Genomic DNA, 25,000 nt, shown 5'->3' with positions numbered 1-25,000 from the left:
CTCATTCACCCCTCCTTCCTTCCTCCTCCTCCTCCTCCTTCCCCCTCCTCCTCCTCCTCCTCCTCATTCACCCCTCCTTCCCTCCTCCTCCTCATTCACCCCTCCTTCCTTCCTCCTCCTCCTCCTTCTCCTCCCTCTCCCGCCTCCTTCCCTCCTCCTCCTCCTCATTCATCCCTCTTTCCCTCCTCCCTCTCCTCATTCATCCCTCCTCCTCCTCCTCCTTCCCTCCTCCTTCTCCTCCCTCTCCGCCTCCTTCCCTCCTCCTCCTCCTCATTCATCCCTCTTTCCCTCCTCCCTCTCCTCATTCATCCCTCCTCCTCCTCCTCCTTCCCTCCTCCCTCTCCTCATTCACCCCTCCTTCCCTCCTCGCTCTCCTCATTCACCCCTTCTTCCCTCCTCCTCCTCCTCATTCACCCTCCTTCCCTCCTCCTCATTCACCCTCTCCTTCCTTCCTCCTCCTCCTCCTCCTTCTCCCTCCCTCTCCGCCTCCTTCCCTCCTCCTCCTCCTCATTCATCCCTCTTTCCCTCCTCCCTCTCCTCATTCATCCCTCCTCCTCCTCCTCCTTTTCCTCCCTCTCCGCCTCCTCTTCCCTCCTCCTCCTCCTCATTCATCCCTCTTTCCCTCCTCCCTCTCCTCATTCACCCCTCTTCCCCTCCTCCTCCTCCTCCTCATTCACCCCTCTTTCCCTCCTCCCTCCTCCTCATTCACCCTTCTTCCCTCCTCCTTCTCCTCCCTCTCCTCATTCATCCCTCCTCCTCCTCCACCTCCTTCCCTCCTCCTCCTCCTCATTCATCCCTCCCCCTCACCCCTATCTTTTCAGGAGAAAAGATTCAATAAATGAAAACACGCCGCATTGCTTTCTCCGAAGCCAGGATCGCCGAATCAAGTCCATAAATCGAAGTCGCTCGGTAGCGTCTCGCAGTTGACCGTGAGAAGACGCCTCGCCACCCTCAGGGCGTGAAGATAAGCGCAGTGGGCTGCGGGGAGGAGGAGGTGGGTGGGCGGGTGGTGGGTGGGTGGGCGGGTGGGCGGGTTTTACAGACGGAGAGATAGAGAGACGGAGATAGAGGGGCAGCGTGCAGAATGAGGGAGTGAGTGAGGGAAGGAGAATAAGAGTGGGTGTATGGGAGAGATAGAGAGACGGAGATAGAGGGGCAGCGTGCAGAATGAGGGAGTGAGAGAGGGAAGGAGAATAAGAGTGGGTGTATGGGAGAGATAAAGAGACGGAGACAGAGGGGCAGCGTGCAGAATGAGGGAGTGAGAGAGGGAAGGAGAATAAGAGTGGGTGTATGGGAGAGATAGAGAGACGGAGATAGAGGGGCAGCGTGCAGAATGAGGGAGTGAGAGAGGGAAGGAGAATAAGAGTGGGTGTATGGGAGAGATAGAGAGACGGAGACAGAGGAGCAGCGTGCAAAATGAGGGAGTGAGAGAGGGAAGGAGAATAAGAGTGGGTGTATGGGATAGGAAAGATTTAAAGAATGATAGGAGAGAATATGATAATATAATGAAGAATAAAATCAGTGGTTGATTGCGGAAGGAAGGAGGGGATTGGGTGGGCACAGAGAGATAGAAGGGCGCCGTGCAGAATGAGGGAGTGAGAGAGGGACTGGGAATGTGAGTGGGAGACAGTGAGATAGTAGGGAATTAAAGTAAGATAGGACAGAGTAAGAAAGTATGATAAGGAAGGGTGAGAGAATAATGAAAACGAATGTGACAGTATCAAATGTGGTAATTTGAGTGTGATAAGAGGGTAAGAGAGGGAGTGAGCATGGTCGAAAGAGTGAGTGAGAGTGGGAAAAAGTGAATAAGAGTGAGTGAGAGTGAGTAAAAAGTTAATAAGAGTGAGTGAGAGTGGGTAAAAAAGTGAATAAGAGTGAGTGACTGGGTAAAAACGTGAATAAGATTGTGAGGTAAGAGAGTGCATGAAGAGTGATTGAGTGTGGGTAATCGAGTGAGTAAAAGTTAGAAAGAGTGGGTAAAAGAGTTAGTGAGTGGGTGAAAGAGTGAGTTAAAGAGTGATTTGGAGTGGATAAAAGAGTGAGAGAGAAAGATGTTAATTAAAGTTTTGGCAAGTACCGAGAATTGTTATTATAGTGACGTCATCACTTTGTAGACCGTGAAAGTTCGACATCTTGTTAAGGGAGAAAGTGAAATAATGATTACATGAATTGCATTTATAATTTTTTTTTCTCTCTCTCTCTCTCTCTCTCTCTCTCTCTCTCTCTCTCTCTCTCTCTCTCTCTCTCTCTCTCTCTCTCTCTCTCTCTCTCTCTCTCTCTCTCTCTCCCTCTCCCTCCTCTCCCTCTCCCTCTCCCTCTCCCTCTCCCTCTCCCTCTCCCTCTCCCTCCTCTCCCTCCCTCCCTCCCTCCCTCTCTCACTCACTCTCTCTCTTTCTCTCCTCCCTCTCTCTCTCTCTCTCTTTCTCTCTCTTTCTCTCCTCCCTCTCTCTCTCTTTCTCTCTCCTCTCTCTCTCTCTCTTTCTCTCTCTCTCTTTCTCTTTCTCTTTCTCTCTCTCTCTCTCTCTCTCTCTCTCTCTCTCTCTCTCTCTCTCTCTCTCTCTCTCTCTCTCTCTCTCTCTCTCTCTCTCTCTCTCTCTCTCTCTCTCTCAATCTCTCTCTCACCATCTCCCTCTCTCTCTCTCTCTCTCTCTCTCTCTGTTTCTATTCCTTGTTGTATTATGCTCTTGAAAATATTGAAGGCTTTCTTTGAAGTCTGTTCCTTTGAACCGCACAAACAAAACAAACGGACTCCTATTATTTCTACCCGGCGTTTCCTTGAGGTCTTTTTCTCCCCCGATTATCTCGAGTCTTTGTCAGTTTTCAGAGTCTTTTCCGGCGAAGCTTCAGCGCGTAGCCCGAAGGCGCAGGGAGTCTCGGAGTCTCCCCCCCCCCCCACACTTTCTTTGCCAGACGCGGGGAACACTCCAGTCGAGTGTTTATTGTCATCTTCGTGTTTCTCGTTCACTTTGGATTTTTTTTTTTTTTTTTTTTTTTTTTTTTTTGCCCGTTTTCCACCCGCGGTTCGAGTGTTTACCGCGTTACGCCACTTGTTTAGTGTTTTTTTTTCCCTTCCTGTCCTTGTGCCCCCTACCTCCCACTCCTCCTCCTTCTCCTTCTCCTTCTCCTTCTCCTCTCCCTTTTCCTCCCCCTTCTTCTTCTTCTTCTTCTTCTTCTTCTGTTTCCTCCTCCCCTCCTCCTCCTCCCTCCTCCTCCTCCTCCTCCTCACCCGTCCTTCTCTTCTTCTTCTGTTTCTTCCTCTTCTTCCTCCTTCTTCTCCTCCTCCTCCTCCTCTTCTTCTTCTGCTTCCTCCTCCTCCTCCTCTTCCTCAACCCTCCTTCTCTTCTTCTCTCTTCCTCTTCCGCCTCCGCCTCCTCCTCCTCCTCCTCCTCCTCCTCCTCCTCCTCCTCCTCCTCCTCCTCCTCCACAGTTTCCACTTCTTTGGAGTCACATGAGCCCTTGTGTAAAGAATTTCCGATGCTTAAGACATGCAAATGCCTCTGCTTATTGTACGAAATGAAGTTGACCTCGAGGAAATTTTGGAGAAAACATGACCTTGGCAGCACAGTCTATTTATATGTAATTTATAAATTCTAAATTGACACAGGGAAATATTTTATAGAGTTGTTTATGACGAAGAGCTATTAAGAGATCAGCTGGCGAGCGCTTTTTCAAATGGAAATTGTTTCGCGTGTGACCCTTGTCGAGTGACTGGCACCCTTGTCACGCCGTCGGAGGGGCCATTGCGGCACTTCTGGATCAGGGCCAAGGGTCTTTAGGGACCTTTAACGATGGCTCGTTTGAATTTCGCAACTCGTTTTGACCTCGGCGGAGAATGGGGCCCGTCTGTTTGACCCGTGGTGACCTGTGTCCGGACGGCACACTCCGCGTCCGCCAGACATCGCAAGGCGCGAGGGGGGGGGGGGGGGCGCCTCGAGATAACGTTGACGGCGCACTTTAACCCGAGGATCGTTACGGGCTCGCATGACCCGCCGGCCCAAGGATCGATCCTGACTTGACCCTGACGATGACACGGGGTTGACCGCTGCTCATATCCCCTGCGGAAATGGATGGCTCCGTGTCCTATGATTTCCGCGATCCCCACGTCTCCCCTTCTCCATCAAGTCCTATCCCTGGCGTCTGGAATGGCTGCGATTAACCTAATCCCGGGGTTAATCCGTTTATTGCCCCGCGCTGTCTCTCGCTGCCCGCCGGCCGTGACGCAAAGCCTGACGTACCGCGAATGTGTAATCACAAGTGCGGGCGTCGTGGCGTTGAAGGAACGACCGGATCACGTGAGCCTCGGCCGCCCAGGAGGAGCCTCGGGCGCGACCACGCCGAAGTCCGCCTCGGCCGCGCGGGGGGGTGGGGTGGGGTGGGGTGGGGGTGGGGTGGGGATCGCCTGGCTTGTCCGCGCGCCGTTCATCGCCGCCTCGGATTTATGGCTTTGGCGCCGGCGTTCGTGTGCTTCGCGGCGGCGTCTTGTTTCGTACTGTTGCTGCCGGAGATTTGCTCGCTTTGTTTTTGGCGTTTCCGTATCGATCTAATTGCTCTCAGCTGCGAGGGAAGAAGACGCGGTCTGCCTCGGCTGGGTTCAAGATAACTCGCTGGCGGCTGGACGGCTCGCGGAATTACCTGCTCGTCTACACGTTTCCGCCATTACGCTCGATGATTGCGGGTTTTCGAGCGCGTGTTACTAATGCTTTGACGTCCTTTCGTTGTTTTTCGGGACGCAGCTCGAGCGTCACGCTGCCCGAACGCGCCTGAGGAATGAACTCCTCCTCCTCCTCCTCCTCCTCTTCCTCCCCTTCTCCTCCTCTTCCTTCCCCTTCACCTCCTCCTCCACCTCCCCCTCCCCCTCTTCCTCCGCCCACCCTCCCTCCTTCCACCCCTCCCATATACCTCCCAACCCTACCCCCTCCTCCTGACGAGGAAGCGCCGGCCGCGTGAGGGAGCGTGACTCACCCCGTGTCATGATTTATGGCCGAGCGCGGGTCTCCTCCTCCTTGAAAGCGTCGGTCGGGGGGGGGGGGGGGGCATGGTTTGGTGTGGGGGGGGAGGGGCTTGAGCCGATCGGGGAGACTTTTTAATCCTTCCCTTTTTTTCACCTCCGATTTTTAAGCTACCTTGACCTTTTCTTAGAGTCCGTTATCTCGTTAGAAAATCTTTTTGGGATTTTTTCAGGCTAGATAAAGTGATTTAAGGTTAGGGGAGGGAGAGGAAGGGTAGAGGGAGAGAGAGAAAAAAAAGGAGAGTTAAAAAGAGGAGAGGAAGGAAGAGAAGGGAAGGGAAGGAAGGAAGGACGGAAGGAAGGAAGGAAATAAGGGAAGGGAAGGGAAGGATGAATCAGCAAGCGAGAAAAGAAAGGAAGAAAAAGAGAAATAGAGAGAAAGAAAAAAGAAAGAAAATGAGAAAGCTAGTTAGAGAAAGGGGAAGAGGGAGATAGATAAAAAAAGGATAGGTAAAAAGAGAAGCAGAGGGAGGAAGGAAAGAAAGGAAGGACAGAAGGGAAGGATGAATGAGCAAGCGAGAAAAGAGAAGGGGAGAAAAAGAGAAATAGAGAAGGAAAAAGAAAGAAAATGAGAAAGCTACACAGAGAAAGGGGAAGAGGGAGGGAGAGGGAAATAGGTGGAGGGGGAGAGAGAGAGAGAGAGAGAGAGAGAGAGAGAGAGAGAGAGAGAGAGAGAGAGAGAGAGAGAGAGAGAGAGAGAGAGAGAGAGAGAGAGAGAGAGAATGAGAGAGAGAGAAAGCGAGAGAGAGAGAGAGAGAGAGAAAGAGAAAGAGGGAAAGAGAGAGCAAAGAGAAAAAATATAGAGAGCGAGAGAGAAAGAGAGAAAGCAAAAAAAAAAAAAAAAAAAATCACCAGAAAGAGAGAGCGAGCGAGCGAGTGGGGGCGAAGCGGGCGGGAGAGCAGAGTTGTGTCCGGGCGGGTTTTGCATGAATCGCGAGCGGGCCCAGAGCGTCTCCCTCTCTGCCGTATGAAGGAGGCCGTTGTGTGACGGGGCGCGAGGAAGCGGCGACAGGAAGTGGCCGTTGGGGAGGGGGGGGAGGTGGATGGAGATGCAGGCAGGGAGGGGGATGGGTGGGGGTGGGGATGAGAGGGATGGGGATGGTGATGCTGTTATAGGTATTGGTGGTGGTGATGGTGAGGAGAGTGAGGGTGATGGGGATGATGATGGTGGAGGTGATATGATGATGGTGATGTGAGGGTGGTGGTGATGATGATGATGACACTGTCACAGGTATTGAGGGTGTTATGTGATGATGGTGACGATGAGGATGAGGATGATGAGGAGTGGGAATAGTGGTGCTAGTGTTAGTGATGATGAGTAGTACTAATAGTGACGAACAGGAGGAGGAGGTGAACGAGGGAGGGAAAAGCGGAGAAGCAGAGAGATGTCTTCCCGAGATGACGAACCGCGATGCCCCGAAACGCCTCTCGCAACGACCCCCACTCGTAGCGGTTACGTAGACCCAATTACGGAGATGGAAAATGACAGTCGCGGGTTTCCCCCTTCCCCCCCTCCCCCCCTTGAGATCGTTATGCCAGTACGACCGCGGTTCCAGCCGGCTTATTACGTGCCTTATTAAACGGATGGTATGCGCCTGTGTGTGCGTGTGCGTGTGCGTGTGCGTGTGCGTGTGCGTGTGCGTATGTGTGTGTGTGCGTGTGACTGTGCGTGTGTGTGTGTGCGCATGTGTATGTGTATGTGTCTGTGTGTGTGTGTGTGTGTGTGTGTATGTGCGCGCGTGTGTGTGTGCGCGCGTACGTCGGCGAGCGCCCCTCGTCACTCCCCGTGGTTCGGGAGCCGTTCGATGTACTGCGGCAAGTAACCGGGAATGGTGATACGGTTCGGGTCTAACTGCTGGCGGCGATTACAGAGGCGGGCGGACTCTATTAGCTACTCGGGCGGGGGCAGGCAGCGTGACGGGGGCCAGTTACGAACGGCCCCCGTCAGGAGGAGCCGGGGAATGCTGCTGCGGGGGCGGACGACGGGGACGTGGCACGGGGCGGTGCGGGGGGAGAGGAAGGGGAAGGGAAGGGGAAGGGGAGGGGAAGGGGGAATGGGAAGGAGGAAGGGGGAAAAGGGGGAAGAGGAAGGAGGAAAGGGGAAAGGGAAGGAGGAAAGGGGGAGGGGGAAGGGAAGGAGGAAGAGGAAAGGGGAAGATGAAGGAGGAATGGGGGGAAGGGGGAGGGGAAGGAAGGGAGGAAGGGGGAAGGGAGGAATGAGGAAGAGGGAAGGGGGAATAGGAAGGGGCGTTGTAATTACGGAAGGAGGAGGCGGTGGAGGAGTAAGGGTCTGGATTGAAGGATTCATACAAACATTAGTACTTTCAAATGTGCACTCGTATTTGCGTGCTCAACACACATGTTCATATTACACACATACACACACCCCTTTTCTCTCTCTCTCTCTCTCTCTCTCTCTCTCTCTCTCTCTCTCTCTCTCTCTCTCTCTCTCTCTCTCTCTCTCTCTCTCTCTCTCTCTCTCTCTCTCTCACACACATACACATACACATACACATACATACACATATACGTGCATACACGTACATACACGTACATACACGTACATACATACACACCAACACACACACACACACACACACACACACACACACACACACACACACACATATATGTATACACATACGTATACATATACATATATATACATAGAAAGTCACACGAATTGAAACAAAAATTACAAAACAGTAACACAAAATGTAAAACATATAAAAAGGTTCTGCTTTTGTGCATCACAATAGCCAACCTTTTGATAGAACAAATATCAAAATTTGTATAGTGGGTCAGCTGATTGCATTACTTTTGGACTTTGAAGTGCGTCACTGCATATTTTTCGTGAATGTATTTTCCCAGTCATGCACGCTGCCTTTCACCGTAGTTACCTAAAAAACAGAAATTCATTTTGGCCCAAATAATGCAATTCCAGATGTACAGGCTATTAAAAAGATTTTCACTTTATCTATTATGTTTGAACGCTAGGGTGAGGGAGGGGAAATGGGAGAGGGAGAGGGAGAGGGAGTGGGAGATGTGAGGGGGAGAGGGAGAGGGAGAGGGAGTGGGAGATGGGAGTGAGAGAGGGAGAGGGAAAGGGTGAGGGAGAGGGAGAGGGGGAACGATTGTATGAGAGACCGGCAGGCATAGGCATGGACCGACCAACGTACAGGCGGAGGGGCGAACGGACGGACGGACGGAAAGACGGAAAGGTCGAAGGCACGGACGAATAGAGTGTCAGTTTAGTGCACAGTTCAGTTCTTTTTGGTCTTAAAATGGCTGATGCTGAAAGGGGGAATGCTGGTCTTAATTGACATGGACTGCAGTTGTATATTAAGATGATTCGAGTTTATAGAGCAAGAGTTTAACTTGAAGGTTCAGTTAAAGCAATAAGGGACAGTTAGCGTTGATAATAGAAGAGATGATGCAGTTTATTTGTCAACATTTTTTAGGTACACATGCATTTGCCAGATGTGACCGTATTTATTTTTAAATTGGTTTATGTTTACTATTTTTATTCCCGCCGCATGGTAAGACAAAAAAATATCGGAAGTACTCAAACTTGGGTAAATATAATGTGTGTGCGCGTGCATATTCGCCCTTAACCTTGAAAATATATTTATCTTATCAAAAAAAATAGTTCTCCTTGCGACGATTATTGTAAACAAAATCAACAACGACACAAAGCGCAGCAGAAAACCACGCACACGGATTTATGGTAACGTAACAAGTTCAGTCAACTGCGACACTTATTTTTTTTTTTTCCTTACCGCGCCGTTACTCAGGCTCATCCGGTTACCTTCCGTGTGACGAAGAGGCGACCGAAGCTGTAATTTATGGTGCCATGGGAGGAGGTAACGGTCTGGTCTACTCCATTAGGTAGTTGTGGAAAGGTACGTATTCACTATCAACACTACAACTTAACTAATAGATGAACCGTATCCATGTTGACAAATGTGGAAAGGTACGAATGAGAACGAATATCTTCGCAATACAAGAGACGTATTTTGACCGGTTTCGATTATATCTTCGTCAGAAATACATCTCTTGTAATGTGACGATGTTCGTTCTCATTCATACCTTTTCCACATTTGTCAACATGAATACGGTTCATCCATTAGGTACGTTGCAGTGTTGATACTGAATACGGGGTCGCCTGCTTCTCGACGTCACCGTATTGCGTCACTGTTTGTGGGAGGATTGTTTATTTTACGTTTTTTTATTTGTTTGTTTGTTTGGTTAAGGGGATTACTGCGTGTAAAGTCAGCTGTTCCAAAGGGTCTTTAAAAGCGGGATAAACTTTGATGTCTGATGAGGTAAGGTAAGTAGGGTTACGTTTTTTTTTCTGTAACATCGACATTCCTCTCTCTTACTTATTTCAAGAAATGATTTTTAATGTATTTCTTCTTGTTTCTCCATTTCTTATAATGATATTCTTTACTTTTCCCGTTTGTCTCTCTTTCCCTCTTCCTTTCTGGCCTCCCCTTCTCCATCCCACTCCCTTTCCCTTTTCCTTTCTCACTGTATCCCCCTTTTCCCTCCTCACCTCCTCTTCTCCTCCCTCCCTCCCTCCCTTCCTTCTTCGCGCTGTCCCTATCCATCTCCACATTCCTGTCTCTCCTCTCCACATTCCCCTCTCTCCTCCTCTCCCTATTCCCCTCTCTCCTCCTCTCCACATTCCCCTCTCTCCTCCTCTCCACATTTCCCTCTTCTTCCCTCCACATTTCCCTCTCCTTCTCTCCACCTTCCCCTCTCCCCTCCTGTCCCCATTCCCCTCTCTCCTCCTCTCCCCCATTCCCGTCTCCCCTCCTCTCCATATTCCCCTTTCTCCTCTCCACATCTCCCTCTCTCTTCCTTTCCACATTCCCCTCTTTCCTCCTCTCCACCCACATTCCCCGTCGCATTTATCTCAACATTCCCCTCTCTCCTCCTCCTCCACATTCCCCTCTCTCCTCCTGTCCCCATTCCCTTCTTTCCTCCTGTCCCCATTCCCCTCTCTCCACATTCCCCTCTCTCCTCCTCTCCCCATTCCCTTCTATCCTCCTGTCCCCATTCCCCTCTCTCCTCTTCTCCACATTCCCTGTCGCATTTCTCTCTACATTCCCCTCTCTCCTCCTCTCCACATTCCCCTCTCTCCTCCTGTCCCCATTCCCTTCTTTCCTCCTGTCCCCATTCCCCTCTCTCCTCCTCTCCACCTTCCCCGTCGCATTTCTCTCCCCGTGCCCTTTTCATACATTAGCCCCCTCGCCTATTCTCCCTTCCCCAGCCACTATTGACTCTTGTTTCACGTGCCGCCACAGTACCCACTGGCGCAAGTTCACTTTCGAAAAGTTTTACCAAGAAAATTTCCCCTCACTCCCCCTCTCTCTCCCCCTCTCTCCCTCCCCCTCCCCCTGCACCCTCATTGTGTTCAGGGTCTTTGTTCTCACCTTGAATGTGCGACCCCCCCCCCTCCCCCACTCTCCCTCTACCCCCTCCTCCCTCCCTCCTCTCCTCCAAAAATTCACATTGTAGGATTTTCTTTTTTACATTTGCAAAAAAAGGGGAAATAAAGGAAGAAGTTATATTCTTAGCGAAAGATTGACTCTCGCCATAACGTTATTTAAATGGAGGAGAATGATGAGTGTTTTTTTTAAATCCTCTCGTACTTTTTGTTTACTTTTTTCCCACTTCCTTTTGTCCCTTTTATCGCTCTGTCTTTAACCTTTTCGTTTGTTTCTGGATCTGTGAAAAATCAGGTATGTTTCCGTTTCATCATTTCATTTGACTTTTTCTTCTTGTGTTTGCTAGTTCTTTTGTCCGCCTTCCCTCGCCTTGTTCTTACTCCTCCTCCATCTTCTTCTCCTCATTCTCTACTTCTTCCTCCTCCTGCTCCTCCTTCCATTTCCTCCTCTTCTTCTTCTTCCTCCTGCTCCTCCTTCCTTTTCTTCTTCCTCCTGCTCCTCCTCCCTTTCCTTCTTCTTCTTCTTCTTTTTCTTCCTCCTCCTCCTCCTCTGTTCCTTTCCCTTTCTCTATCCCCATCTCCTGTCTCTCTTCCTCCTTCCCATTTCCCCATTCCTCCTCCTCCTCGTCCCCCATTCTACCTTCCTACAACGTCGTCTTTGCATTAATTCCAGTTTCTATTAATGATATTCTCGCGGCGACCGTCGGGAGGGAAAGACTGGTAATCACGGTCTGTGCCATCTCTCTCTCTCTCTCTCTCTCTCTCTCCCTCTCTCTCTCTCTCTCTCTCTCTCTCTCTCTCTCTCTCTCTCTCTCTCTCTCTCTCTCTCTCTCTCTCTCTCTCTCTCTCTCTCTCTTCCTCTCTCTCTCTCTTTCTCTCTCTCTCTCTCTCTCTCTCTCTCTCTCTCTCTCTCTCTCTCTCTCTCTCTCTCTCTCTCTCTCTCTCTCTCTCTCTCTCTCTCTCTCTCTCTCTCACTCTCTGTCTCTCTCTCTCTCTCTCTCTCTGTCTCTCTTTCTCTCTCTCTCTCTCACTCTCTCTCTCTCTCTCACTCTCTCTCTCTCACTCTCTCTCTCTCTCTCTCTCTCTCTCTCTCTCTCTCTCTCTCTCTCTCTCTCTCTCTCTCTCTCTCTCTCTCTCTCTCTCTCTCCCTCTCTCTCTCTCTCTCTCTCTCTCTCTCTCTCTCTCTCTCTCTCTCTCTCTCTCTCTCTCTCTCTCTCTCTCTCTCTCTCGTGCCTTTCTGTTCTCCGTTATTTTTGGTCGTACTTTCTCTCTCTTTTTAATGGTTTAATCCACTCTGTACGATTTGTATTTTCTTTTTTCATAAATTTACCCTTTCTGCGACGTTGTAGAGAGATTTAAAATAACACTTTGCGTAAATGCGTTGTACGGATACGGAATGCAATCGTCATTACCGTAATTTCCGTCGTCATAACAGTAAGGACAGTTGCATTGATTAAATTAATATAACTGAAAGGGCGATGCGTCGAGAGAGGGAAGAGAAGAAGAAATATACGTCGTTTAATAAGAAGAAAAATGTAATAACGTTAACGCGCGAGGAGGGAGAGCGCTAAAGATGATAATGAGAACGAAGGCGGTGATCAGCATACCGGAAGTCATTATCATTAGGAGCACGTAGGCGAAGATGGAGCGAAATCTGGGGAGTCTTTTTTTTCCTGTTTATTTATGTAATTTTTTTTAACTTCGTTTTTTTAATTGTATTATTATTTTTTTATTTTTATTTTTTTGTTTTATTTATTTATTTATTTATTTATTTTTTTGGTTATCGTAAGCGAAGATAAATGTAAACTTGCGATGATATATTTTTTCATGTTTGTTTTTTCTTCCGTATTATTATCATTATTATTATTATTTTTTTTATTATTATTATTTTGTGTGTGTGTTATCGTAGGCGGAGATGAAGCGAAATCTGCGAGGATCTTTTTTCTATGTTTATTTTTTTTCTCTCCATCGTATTTTTCGCTTTTTTCCCTGTTTTCGTAGCCGAAATCTACGAGATTTCGGGCATGTTTTTTCTTTCGCATTTTTCGTTTTTTTCGGTTCTTTTTTTCCTGTTATCGTAAGCAAAGACGAAGCGAAATCTACGTGAATATTTTTCCAGCTATTTTTTTTTCTCCGACACATCTTTAGTTTCTTTATTTTTTATCTATTATTATTATTATTATTATTATTGTTGTTGTTGTTGTTGTTGTTGTTGTTGTTGTTGTTGTTGTTGTTGTTGTTATTATTATCATTATTTGTTTATGGCAGACGAAGATGAAGCGAATTCGGGGAAACTTTTGATTTATTCATATATGTTCTTTTTTCTCTTTTATTTTGCTTTTTTTTATTTCAGTTTATCGTTACGTCACCGTGTTAAATTGGTAATTAGCCAGTGATTTTATCACTTTGATATTCAAAAGCGAAATGTTATTAATGAGTAAGGGCTTAATGAGTCTGGCGGCGCTTGCCATCAACACCATCATTATAATGAAAAGTTTTGAAAAATTATTGCTGAAAAATGAGAGATTTTTATTTATGCGACGTGTAATCCGATCGCTAGTGATTAGTGAATTATGTATATTCGTGTTCATTTGGCGAAATTGCTTCTTTTATGAAATGACACATGAACAAGGGCCGGTCGATAGATAGTTCGTTGATTTGGTGGGAGGGAAATGGAGAGGGGGAGAGAGAGGGAAATAGAGAAGGGGAAGGAGAGGGAAATAGAGAAGTGGAGGGAGAGGGGGAGGGAGAGGGAAATAGAGAAGGGGAGGGAGAGGGAAATAGAGAAGGGGAAGGAGAGGGAATTGGATAGGGAATGGAGAGGGAAATGGAGAAGGGGAAGGAGAGGGAAATAGAGAAGTGGAGGGAGAGGGGGAGGGAACTAGAGAAGGGGAGGGAGAGGGAAATAGAGAAGGGGAAGGAGAGGGAAATAGAGAAGGGGAGGGAGAGGGAACTAGAGAAGGGGAGGAATAGGGGGAGGGAGAGGGAAATGGAGAGAGAAATAGTGAAGGGGAAGGAGAGGGAAACAGAGAAGGGGAGGGAGAGGGAAATAGAGAAGGGGAGGAATAGGGGGAGGGAGAGGGAAATGGAGAGAGAAATAGTGAAGGGGAAGGAGAGGGAAACAGAGAAGGGGAGGGAGAAGGTAATAGAGAGGGAAACAGAGAAGGGGAGGGAGAGGAAATGGAAGGAAGGGCAGATAGAGGAAAGGGGAGGGAAGGAGGAGAGGAAAAGGGAAGGGGGTAGGGAGAAAGAGGGTGAGAATGAGAGTGGGGGAGAAGAAACGAGAGAGGGGGAGGGAGATGGAGATAGAGATGGAAAGGGGAGGGAGAGGGACAAAGAAAGACGGTGGGGGAGAGGGAATGGCATAGAGAAAAGGGAAGACGGAAATGGATACTGACGTGAGAGACATTGAAAGAGGGAGGAAGATGGAGAGAGAAATGGAGATGGACAGAGATAGAGGGCAAGGGAGAGGAAGAGGGAGAGGGAGAGGGAGAGAGAGGGAGAGGGAGAAGGAAATGGACAGTTAGAAGGCGAGAGAGACGGAGCAGAGAAAGAGAGGAAAGAGAAATAGATAGAAAGGGAGATTGAAAATAGGAGCGACGTTATCCACCCAGCTTTCCCCCCCATCCACACCCCTAGCCTTCCCCGTTCTCCCCCCCCCCCCATCCACCCAACCCCAGCCCCTCCCGTTCGGCGATTCCAACACGCGGCGTTCCCGATGGCGACCCGATGTCCTCGCACGGCCGTTCCCGATTCCATGGCGGCGGTTATGACACGGAAATGCCCCGAGGGTAGTGGGAGGTGCGTACGGAACGGGTTGCCTTACGTAATTAGATTCCAGTTGCCATTAGGGTCACATTCCCCGATAAATCGCGGGGGAGATCGGCCCTAAAGCACTCCGCTGTGACTGGCTTAACAATCCCGAACGTTGTTGCCTCGAGCGGGTTGGAGGGGGGGGGGGGCAGATAATGGGAGGGATGGAATGGCATAGAGGGAGGGGGAGGGGGAGGGAGGGAAGGACAGATAGAAGGAGGGGGAGGGGGAGGGAGGGAAGGACAGATAGAGGGAGGGAGGGAGGGAAGGACATATAGAGGGAGGGAGGGAAGGACAGATAGAGGGAGGGAGGGAGGGAAGGACAGATAGAGGGAGGGAGGGGAGAGAGAGAGAGAGAGGGAGAGAGAGAGAGAGAGAGAAAGAGAAAGAAAGAGAGAGAGAGGAAAGAGGGGAAAGGGATGGAGAGAGAGAAAAGGAGAAGGAAAGAATGTTTGCGTGTGTCTGTCTGTCTGTCTCATTGCATGTGGGTGCCTGTTGACATGCACCGCTGTATTGAATGTAAAAGTCAAATGGGAAAATAGACAGACACAAAACGAGACCGACCGAGAGAAACCGAGCAAACACGAGAGCAAACGTTCACATCCTGCTCGTTTTATGCGGATCTTCAGGATGTCCTTCCTCTCTTCTCTCCTCCACCCTTTCCTCCCTTCATCTTCCCCTCCTTCCTTTCCTACCTTTATCTTCCTCCTTCTCTTGACCAACCTTCCTTTTCCCCTCTTCCCTTTTCACCTTCATCTTCCTCCTTCTTTTGCCCCTCCTCTTTTCCCTCCTTCCTTTGCCCCTCCCTTTCCCCTACTCCCTTCCCTCCCTCATCATCCCCCTCCTCTTCCCTCCCCTTTATCTTCCTCCTCCCTCCCTTTCCCCCTTTCTTGTCCGTCCTACCTTTCCTCCCTTCATCTTCCCCTCCCCTTGTCCCTCCTTCCTTTTCCTATCCTCCTTTTCCCCCCTTCATCTTCCCGTCCTCCCTTTCCTCTTTTCATCTTCCCCCAACTCCCCTTCCCTCCCCCTTCTTCCCCTCTGCCCCTCTCCTTCTTTCCTCTCCTCCCGTCCTCCTTCCCTTCTCCCCCATGACCATCCCCTCCCCTCCCCTCCCCTCCCCTCCCCTCCCCTCCCCTCCCGTCCCCTCCCCGCCCAGATTCCCAGCAGGACACAAGCGGTCCATTCATGAAGAAGAGTTACTTTCTGATTCTAATTTGATAGATCCAAGAAGCCGCCCGCACCGCCTCGCCGCCCCGCCGCCCACACCGCCCACACCGCCCACACCGCCGCCTCGCCGCCCTCACCGCCCCGCCGCCCACACCGCCGCCTCGCCGCCCTCACCGCCGCCTCGCCGCCCTCACCGCCGCCCCGCCGCCCCACCGCCCACCCGCCCTCATCGGAAAGGGGCGGCGAGGGCTCTCCGCGGCGCAGGAGGAATGCTCTCTTCTCCGGCGCTCCTGTCGCTCTCTTTTTGCCTCGGCTTAATTGCTTCTTCTTTTCTCGATTCGCTCCGCTCACGCGCTCTGCATGGCGGGGGAGGCGGCACGGGGGGTCGGGGCGCAGGGACCGGGATGGAGAGAGGAGAGACACGATAACGCTCGCTTTTTTTTTCTTTTCTTTCTTTCTTTCTTTCTTTCTTTCTTTCTTTCTTTTTCTTTTTTTTCTTTCTTTCTCTTTCCCTTTCCCTTTCCCTTTCCCTTTCCCTTTCCCTTTCCCTTTCCCTTTCCCTTTCCCTTTCTCTCTCTCTCTTCTCTCTCTCTCTCTCTCTCTCTCTCTCTCTCTCTCTCTCTCTCTCTCTCTCTCTCTCTCTCTCTCTCTCTCTCTCTCTCTCTCTCTCTCTCTCTCTCGCTCTCTCTCTCTCATATATATATATATATATATATATATATATATATATATATATATATATATATATATATGTGTGTGTGTGTGTGTGTGTGTGTGTGTGTGTGTGTGTGTGTGTGTGTGTGTGTGTGTGTGTGTACATTGTGTGTGTGTGTGTGTACATGTGTGTGTGTGTGTTTTTGTGTACATGTGTGTGTGTGTGTGTGTGTTCATATATAAATTATGTGTGATTTACTTAAACTTAATTCCTATTTGCATTTATGCGGACGGCGTTAATGAACAATGCCGACAGCGCTTCGCTAGAGGAAGATTGAGAGAATAAAGAAAACTTTAACAATTTAAAGTCATAAAATAGCAGAGAAGAGAAAATGTGGCAACAGCAGCATGAAGATAAAGATAGAATCAACGTGGCAAAAATAACACGAAGATGGAAGTGGGAGAGTGGAAGAGCCGGCCGTTGTGGCTTGTCGCTGTTTACGCCACGTTGATTCAACAGCAGGAGGTGGGCGTGTGGGCGTGGAGGCGGTGGCGCAAGGTGAGCGAGTGGGCGGGAAGGGAGAGAAGGGGAGGGAGAGGGAAGATGGGAGGAAGGAAGGAAGGGGGTGGGAATAAGGTAAGGGAGAAGTGGGGTGGGGAAGTAGGAGGAGGAGGAGGGTGAAGAGAGGAGGGAGGGATGAGGAGGAAAGAGGGAGAAAATAGATAGGAATAGGTCAAGGGAGAGGAGAGGGGGAAGGCGGAGGTGGGGGAAAAAGAGAAAGGAAGCAGAAAGATAAAACGAAAAGGGAGAAATAAAAGGAAGAAGGAAAATAAGAGAAGTGGAATGATGAAGGGAGATGAGAAAAGTTGGAAGAAGAGGGGAGATGGGAGAAGGAAGAGGGGAATAGGAAAGGAGGAGAACGGAGACCCGGGCGCGGGACCCCGAGCGAAGGCGGCGACGACCCCCCCCCCCCGGCCGTCGCCTCGCGGGCCCATCGCGCTCCAGAACTGTTAATTAAACTTCTGGCGCTCATTATGAGAGCGATTATCATGTAGATTGCGCAATAACCGCGGATTTTTACGGTGTCTCCGGACTTCTCGCGGGAAGAAGCTTAGGACGGGGGGTGGTGGGGTGGAGGTGGGGGAAGGGAGGGAGGGGGTGGGGTGGGGGCGTGAGGCGTCGTGATGAAGAGCGGCGGGCGGGGGCGGCCTTCGTTGCACGGAGGGCGGTGCAACGAGGCCCGGCCGCGTCTCGCAATAAAGGAAGGAGTTGCTGTTTTTTTTTTTTTTTCTTCTTCTCTGTGGGTAATCGTTAGTGTTTTTGGTTGCTGTGTTTAGCGTTATTATTACAAGTATTATTTTTTTATTATTATTATCTTGGTTATCGTTGATTGTCGTTTTCGGAGCTGTTTATAGATATTATATCTATATATCATCATTATTGTTATGTTTGGGTATTATCACTCTTCTTATTATTTCTCTGATACTGTTGATTGGGAAGATGGTAATGGTAATAATCATGATAATGATAATGATAGAGATAATAGTAATTACGATGATGTAATTGTTGTTCTTATTTTTTGCTTTTTTCTATCATAGATTCGCTTTGATATTACTATTTTGTTTTCATTTTGTAGTTCGTAATATACTGATAACGACAATGTAAATGATAATAAGAACGATTAGGGACATTAATATCATTATTGTTGTGGGAATTGCTCTCGCTTGCATTATCTACTGATTTTAGGTCGGAATCAATTTGCAAAGTGGCGTTGATTGCGTTAGCGTCGTCCGTTTAGCATTCCTCGGCGCGTTCACTCCCGGACGGCCAAGGCGCGCATTCTCTCGTGCGCAACGACCGAAGATCCTAATTGATGGAATTTGTGTATGCAACGCGCACTGTTGCTTGTTCGTTGCATCTTCCCTGTAGGTTTGTTTATGCGTGTGTGTGTTTGTTTATGTGTGTGTTTTAGGAGATGTATGTGTCTGGGTGTGAGTATCTGTGTCTCCGCGTGTGTTTGTTTGGTGTGTGCGTGTGTGTCTGTGTCTGTTTGCGTGTGCGTGCGGGTGTGCGCGGCCGTGGAGGGTCCTTGCGAGCACGTCCGCGTTCCGCTCGGTACTCCGCGCATGTACCCGTGTGCTGTTGCTCCCGGCCCGCGTGTTTGTACAACCCTCAGGTGTCATTTACCTTGGGCTCGAGTGCCCCGCCCCCTGGACTCTCCGTCGGCCTCAGCTCCAACGACTATTTGCATCTGTGTTTGGTGGTCGTGCCGCGCCCCTCCTCCCCCCCCCCCCTCCCCCTCGCCTTCTGTGGGCTCGACAGGGCGTCCCTGGCGATCCCTCAGGAATGCGCTTGATCTTGGCACCCCTAGGCGGGCACTCCCTCGCCTTCCAGGGCCGAGGCCTGGCCATCATGGCCGGCGCCCTAAGTGCAGTGTGTGCGCGCGTGCCCTGTTTCTGCCCCCGCTCGGAGCGTCATGGCACCCTTGCCTGGCACTGCTCCCCACACTGCGGGCACTTACCAACACGTGTGCGAATAGTTATCGGCTTTATAAAAACATATTGCACAGCCGTCAGTGGATTCATGGGCAGTGGATGTTTTGATAGCACTTTTAATTCACTTTTTGACGGGGATGTGTGTGTGTTTGCGGGTGCTCGTGCTCTTTCGAAAGGGCAGTTATATTTATTCATTAGCGTTGTTAGTTGTGCATTTTGAAATAACTTTGATATTGGTTGTTTGTTGAGAGAGAGCCCGGGTCAAAGAGTCAAACCCGTAGCGCTGTGCCAGGCCCCTTATTGGTTTCCCCGCTGATATTACAATGAATTTGATCATAAAAGCGGGGGAATATATGAATTATTTTCCTCTGCGGGAATTAAATGTGGGTCCGAATTCGGCCGAATCTTCATATTATTTTTTTCGGTGCTGTGAATTAATATGTGAATATATATATATATATATATTTCGATGCACAAACTTTTGTAAACAATAATCGTTGGGGCTGGAATTAGTCGACAAAAGTCGGCCATTGTTCTATTCAGCACAGCATCATTGTGTTGTTGAGATCTATTGCATTTGGTATGTTGTTTTAATCTATTGATATGTAGCTTACAGGGGGATTTCCGCTTCGTTTGCGCGCAGACTCTAAAGCGCGGAATTGTAATGATCACAACAATAATAATATCTATTATTATTGTAAAAAAAAAGAGACACTATTATTTTAATTACTCTGATCTAACTGTTTTAAATGAACGATGCAAATTGGGATTGCGCGAGGCCATTGTCGGGCTGATTCTGCGGTGATGGGCAACCCCGGCCGGCGAATGGCGAACGGTCGGCGAATGGCTGTTGCATTTCGGGGCTTTGGGGCACGCGAGTGTGCCGAGGGGGAGAGGGGGAGGGTGGGGAGAGGGAGAGGGGGGGGAAGAGGACGTGGTGGAGCTGGGTGGAGAGGGAGGAGGGAGGGGAGGGAGGGAGGGAGAGGAGGAGAAAGGAGGAAGGAGGAGAGCTCGTGGTCGTGGCATAGGAGGAGAAGAAAGAGGGAGAACGAGGAAGGGAGAGGGAGGGCAGAGGCCGAGGTTGAGCTGGGTGGAGAGGGAGGAGGAAAGAGAAAGGAGGGAGGAGGAGGGAGGAGGGGAAGAAAGAGGGAGAGATAGGGCTGAGGCCGAGGTTGAGCTGGGTGGAGAGGGAGGAGGGAGGGGAGGGAGAGGAGGGAGAAGGAGGAAGGAGGAGGGAGGAGAGCCCGTGGTCGTGGCACAGGAGGAGAAGAAAGAGGGAGAACGAGAAAGGGAGAGGTAGGGCAGAGGCCGAGGTTGAGCTGGGTGGAGAGGGAGGAGGAAGGAGAAAGGAGGGAGGAGGAGGAAGAAGAAGAAGGAGAAGAGGAGGAGGAGGAGGGGGGGGGGAGAAAGAGGAGGAGGAGGAGGGGGGGGGAGAAAGAGGGAGAGATAGGGCCGAGGCCGAGGTTGAGCTGGGTGGAGAAGGAGGAGGGAGGGGAGGGAGAGGAGGGAAAAGGAGAGAGAGTAGGAGGAGGAGAGCTCGTGGTCGTGGCATAGGAGGAGGAGAAAGAGGGAGAGCGAGTAAGGGAGAGATAGGGTAGACGCCGAGGTTGAGCTGGATGGAGAGGGAGGATTGAGGAGGAGGGGGGGAAGAGGGGGAAAAGGAGTAGAAGTAAGAGAGCTCGTGGTCGTGGCATAGGAAGAGGAGAAAGAGGAAGGGAGAGAGATAGTAGATCCATGATTGCGGGAGAGGCGAAGTTGGAGGCAAGTAGGAAGTAGAGGGAGAGGAAGTGGAGAAAAAGAAGGGAAATCTAGTGGAGGAGAAATAAAGAGAAGAAGGAGGTGTTTTAACAAGAGAGGCGGAAACAGAAACAGAGGGAGAATTGTAAAGGAGGAGGGGGATATACATAGGAAAAAGTGAAGCGAAGAAGTAGAGGGAGAGAAGGAAGCAGAGACAGAGGAGGAGGTACACGAAGGACTGTGGGGACGAGAGACCTGGTAGTATAGTAATAGTGATAGTAATGATGATGATGATGATAATAGTAATGATAATGATAATAAGGATAATAATAATAATGATAATGATGATGATGATAAAAATAATGATAATGACTGATGATGGTTATGATAATGATAATGATGATAATAATGATCATATTATTAATGATAATAGTAATGATGACAATAATGACATGATAATAAAAATGATCATAATGGTGTTAGTAATGATAGTGATTGATAATGATGAAATAAGATAATGTTAACGAGACGAGAGACCTTGTGGTATAATAATAGTAATAATGACAATGATGATGATAATGATAATAATATTGATGATAATGATGATAATAGTAATGATAGTCATGATAATACAAAGATGATAATGATACTAACAATAATACAAATATATGATGATATTAATTGATAATAATGAAAATTATCACAGTAATGATTGTTTTAGCATCATCATTATCATAATTTTGCTTACCTATTTATTTGTTTATTATATTTAGGAGAGTCTAAAGCATTATAATTCTTGACTTGATAGAATTTTATTTCCAGTGTCTCTTTATTATAACGAAAATGACTATAATTTCGGTGGGAATTAGATACGTTTTTCTGTTTTCATAATTCTTGTTTTATGTCACTTGGGTTGGCATATTGTAAAAAAACGGCATTCGTTGGAATTTTACCTTCGCTGCCTTAATAACCAAAAAACGCTAAAGATTCTACAGCAACGATCCCCCACTACAACGCACCCCCACTACAATGAACCCTTACTACAATGACCCCCACTACAACGACCCCCCCACTACAACGAACCCCAACTACAATGACCCCCCTCCACTACGACAAACCCCATTACAACGAACCCCACTACAACGAACCCCAACTACAACGAACACCCCACTACAACGACCCCCCCTCTCCAACGACCTCCACTACAACGAACCCCCACTACAACGAACCCCCCACTACAACCAACCCACTACAACCAACCCCCACTACAACCAACCCCACTACAACCAACCCCCACTACAACCAACCCCCACTACAACCAACCCCCACTACAACGACCCCCACTATTTAATAACATAATTGTCAAATGAAAGTGACAGCAATAGCAAAATAATTCACTTTAATGGTGACAGTACACATTCCTGAGCTCTGTGATGCAAAACAGAAAATGAAAATGAAAGGGGTGACAGCTGCGAGGGAGTCGGCGGAGAATAAAATAAAGATGGAGGAGGAGGAGAAGAAGAAGGGAAAAAGGAGGAGGAGGAGGAGAAGGGAAAAGAGGAGGAGGAGGAGGAGGGAAAAGAGGAGGAGGAGGAGGAGGAGAAGTAGGAGAAGAGAAGGGGAAATTGGAAGGAGAAGGAAGAGGAAGATATGAAGGGACAAAGGAGAAGAAAAAGAAGACGGATAAAACGATGGGGGGAAAAAAAGAAAGAAGAAATATAGGAAATGAGAAAATTAGGAATAGACTATCGTACGACGCTGTCAAAGAACAGAGAGACGTTGGCTAGCATTGGGTAACATCCCCCCTCCCCCCTCCCCCCTCCCCTAAAGTCAGATTCAAGACGAAGCCAAAAAATCGGTCGGTCGGTCAGTCAGTCGATCTGTCTGTCTGTCTTTCTGTCTCAGTCAGTCTGTCTGTCTGTTAGTCTCAGTCAGTCGGTCAGTCTCAGTCAGTCTGTCTCAGTCAGTTAGTCAGGGATGAGAGAGACAGATGAGTGATGAGGGGATACGGAGAGAGGGGGGACGAGGGGGAGGGGTAAGCGAGGGGGATGCGAGGGTGGAAGGGGAGGGGGAAGCAGAGGGGGGACGGGGAGGGGGAAGCGGAGGGAGAGTGGAGGGTAGGGGTGGGAAGGGGAGGTGAGAGAGGGGGTGAGGGGGTAAGCGAGGAGGGGGCTTGCGAAGGTGGAAGGGGAGGGGGACGGGAAGGAAAGGGAGAGGGAGGGGTAAGTGAGAAGGCTAAGAATGGTGGGGGACGGGAGGGAAAGGGAGAGAGAAGGGTAAGAATGGTGGGTTGAGAGGACAAGGGAGGAGGGGGTTGCGAAGAGGGAGAGTGGGGAGGTACAGGTGGAAAAGGGAGGGGAGAGTAGTGAGAGTAAAAAAGGATGAGAAGATAAGGGAGGAGGGAGGGGAGAGAGCGAGAGCCGAGAGGGGAGTAAGAGGGGAGCGGAGATAAAGGCGAGAGGCGAAAGGGAGGAGTACGGAAGGGAGATAGAGGGGAGAGAACAAGAGGGGGCGGAGGGGGGGGGGATTTCAGCTTGCAATCCCAGCGCGTGATATGTTGGGCGGCGGCATGCAACATTCACCGGGCGAGGGGGTGAAAGGCCTCGCGAGGAGCATATTTGCAATTGCATGGTCATTTTGCGTTCCGATGATGCGGCGGTGACTGGGGTTTACGGAGTGATGTTGCAAAGCTGTTTGCAATGTCGGAGTTCGATAATTGGGAGGAAGCAAGAATGCGGTGAATTTGAACACCGTCAAGGGGGGGGGAGGGGTTAAGGGGAGCGAGATGACATGAAAGCAATGTTGATAAATCAGGTGAAAGCATTGCCGCGCTAATGAGATGCAAGAGCGTACACAGCAAATAGAGACAGAACAAAGCAACGTTCCCTCGGCAAGCGCGAGAATGCGAGCGGCACTCAGACAAAGCCGGAAAGGCGAGCGGTACTGCTAATCGACGGAGAAAAAACTGGCACCGACGCTCGACAAAAGAATATCGGCGCTGCCAGTGAACAAAGGAGGGAGAGGCACCAACTCTCGGCAGGGGAAAAAATGGCACTAACATTCGAAAGAGGAATGGCCGGCACTGACGGTTGACTGGCTTTTCCAGTCAGCAGAGGGAGGGCTGGCACTAAGTTAGCAGAGGAAGAATTGGTATTGTCAATCGACAGGATGGACTGGCAGTGGCACTCAGCTGAGGAAAAACGGGCATTAGCGGTTGGCTGGCACTGTCAGTCGACAGGAGGGACCGACACTGACAGTCGAGAAAGGAAAGAGTGGAACTGGCGCAACAGGAGCGAGGCACTAACAAGGCTGGCAGCGCGACGCCCAAGGTGGCACTCGAGGTGGCCCCCGAACGGCACTTGCTCGGAGGCTGAGCGGTGATCGCATTCTTTGGGGACGATCTTCGGTGTCTGTCGGGTACATCCCCCCCCCCCCCTCTCTCTCTCTCTCTCTCTCTCTCTCTCTCTCTCTCTCTCTCTCTCTCTCTCTCTCTCTCTCTCTCTCTCTCTCTCTCTCTCTCTCTCTCTCTCTCTCTCTCTCTCTCTCTCTCTCTCTCTCTCTCACCCTCTCTCTCTCTTGCCCTCCACTCGTACCCTCCTTCCTTCCTTCTCTCTCTCACACACTCCCTCCTTCCTTTCTCTCTCTCCCTCCCTCTCTGACCTTCCCTCCCCCCTCCTCCTCCCCTCCTTCCTTCTGCCCCCCCCCCCTTTCCTCTGCCCCCCCCCCCTTTCCTCTCCTCTCGATTCCTCCCTTATCGCCCCGAGCGGATGGAGGACGAGGGGCAGGGAGGCTGCGTGAGTTGCAAAGGAGGGAAATTGTCGTCTTTCCCTCCCCTCCCCCTCCCTTCTCACCCCCTCTCCTTTCCCCTCACCCTCCCTCCCTCCCTCCCTCCCTCCCTCCCTCCCTCCCTTCCTTCTCACCCCTCTCCTCCGTCTTCTCACCCCCTCTCCTCCCTTCCCCTGCCCTCTCCTCCTCCCCCTCCCTTGTCACCCCTTCTCCTCCCTTCTCACTCCCTCTCCTCCCTTCTCACCCCCTCTCCCTCCCTTTCCCTCCCCCTCCCCTCTCCCCCCGCACGACGAGAGCCCCAGTCTCGCTCCCCGGGTTATTGTTTCCCCCGGGCGGTCGGCGATATCTTGACCTGTCACTCTCCCCGCCCGGTGCCATCAGATCACGGGACTTAGGGGGGAAAAGTTTCTTGCCGGACCACGAGTATTTTTTATTTATTTATTTTTGTTTCCACTTTCACACGTTCCTTCCCTTTTTTTTTTTTTTTTTTTTTTTTTTTTTTTTTTTTTTTTTTTTTTTTTTTGTCGTCCACTCCATTTTCAATTTCTGTTTTGTTTTTTGAATCGAGAGTTTTCGATTCGGGATTATGCGAAATGCTATTTTTTTTTTCGGAGGGATCGCACGTTACGAGTGTTTTTTGACGTCCCCGTGTGGGTATCGTATGATTTATGAGGTGGGAAGTGTGGAACGGACAGTTATTTTTACGAAGTTAGTTTGGTTTATTTCATGCGTATGTACGTACGTACTACCACATATTCACACACACACATACATATACATACGTACGCATACATACACATGCATACGCTTACATGCACATACATACACATACATACACACACACATATGCACAGACATACATACATTCACGCACATATACATACACA

The 25,000-nt window shown here is 49.7% G+C and overlaps 2 protein-coding genes across 3 annotated transcripts in view; both read left to right on the top strand.

The window, feature by feature from the left end:
- LOC113819550 (putative polypeptide N-acetylgalactosaminyltransferase 9) overlaps positions 1-25,000 on the top strand; it is a 599,489-nt gene that overhangs the window by 169,471 nt on the left and 405,018 nt on the right. The window lies entirely within an intron of this gene.
- LOC138859758 (uncharacterized) lies at positions 21,357-21,686 on the top strand. Its single transcript, XM_070115816.1, has one exon. The coding sequence runs from the start codon at positions 21,357-21,359 to the stop codon at positions 21,684-21,686; it is 330 nt and encodes a 109-aa protein (XP_069971917.1).

The sequence above is a fragment of the Penaeus vannamei genome, chromosome 38 (genome assembly GCF_042767895.1).
Source record: "Penaeus vannamei isolate JL-2024 chromosome 38, ASM4276789v1, whole genome shotgun sequence".
In the NCBI taxonomy this organism is placed as follows: domain Eukaryota; kingdom Metazoa; phylum Arthropoda; class Malacostraca; order Decapoda; family Penaeidae; genus Penaeus; species Penaeus vannamei.
The sequence above is the reverse complement of the archived record's forward strand: the minus strand, read 5'-3'. Positions and strand labels throughout refer to the sequence as shown.

Excerpts from the sequence above, each read along its gene's own strand:
- LOC138859758 (XM_070115816.1), top strand. The coding sequence starts at position 21,357 with ATGAACCCTTACTACAATGACCCCCACTACAACGACCCCCCCACTACA.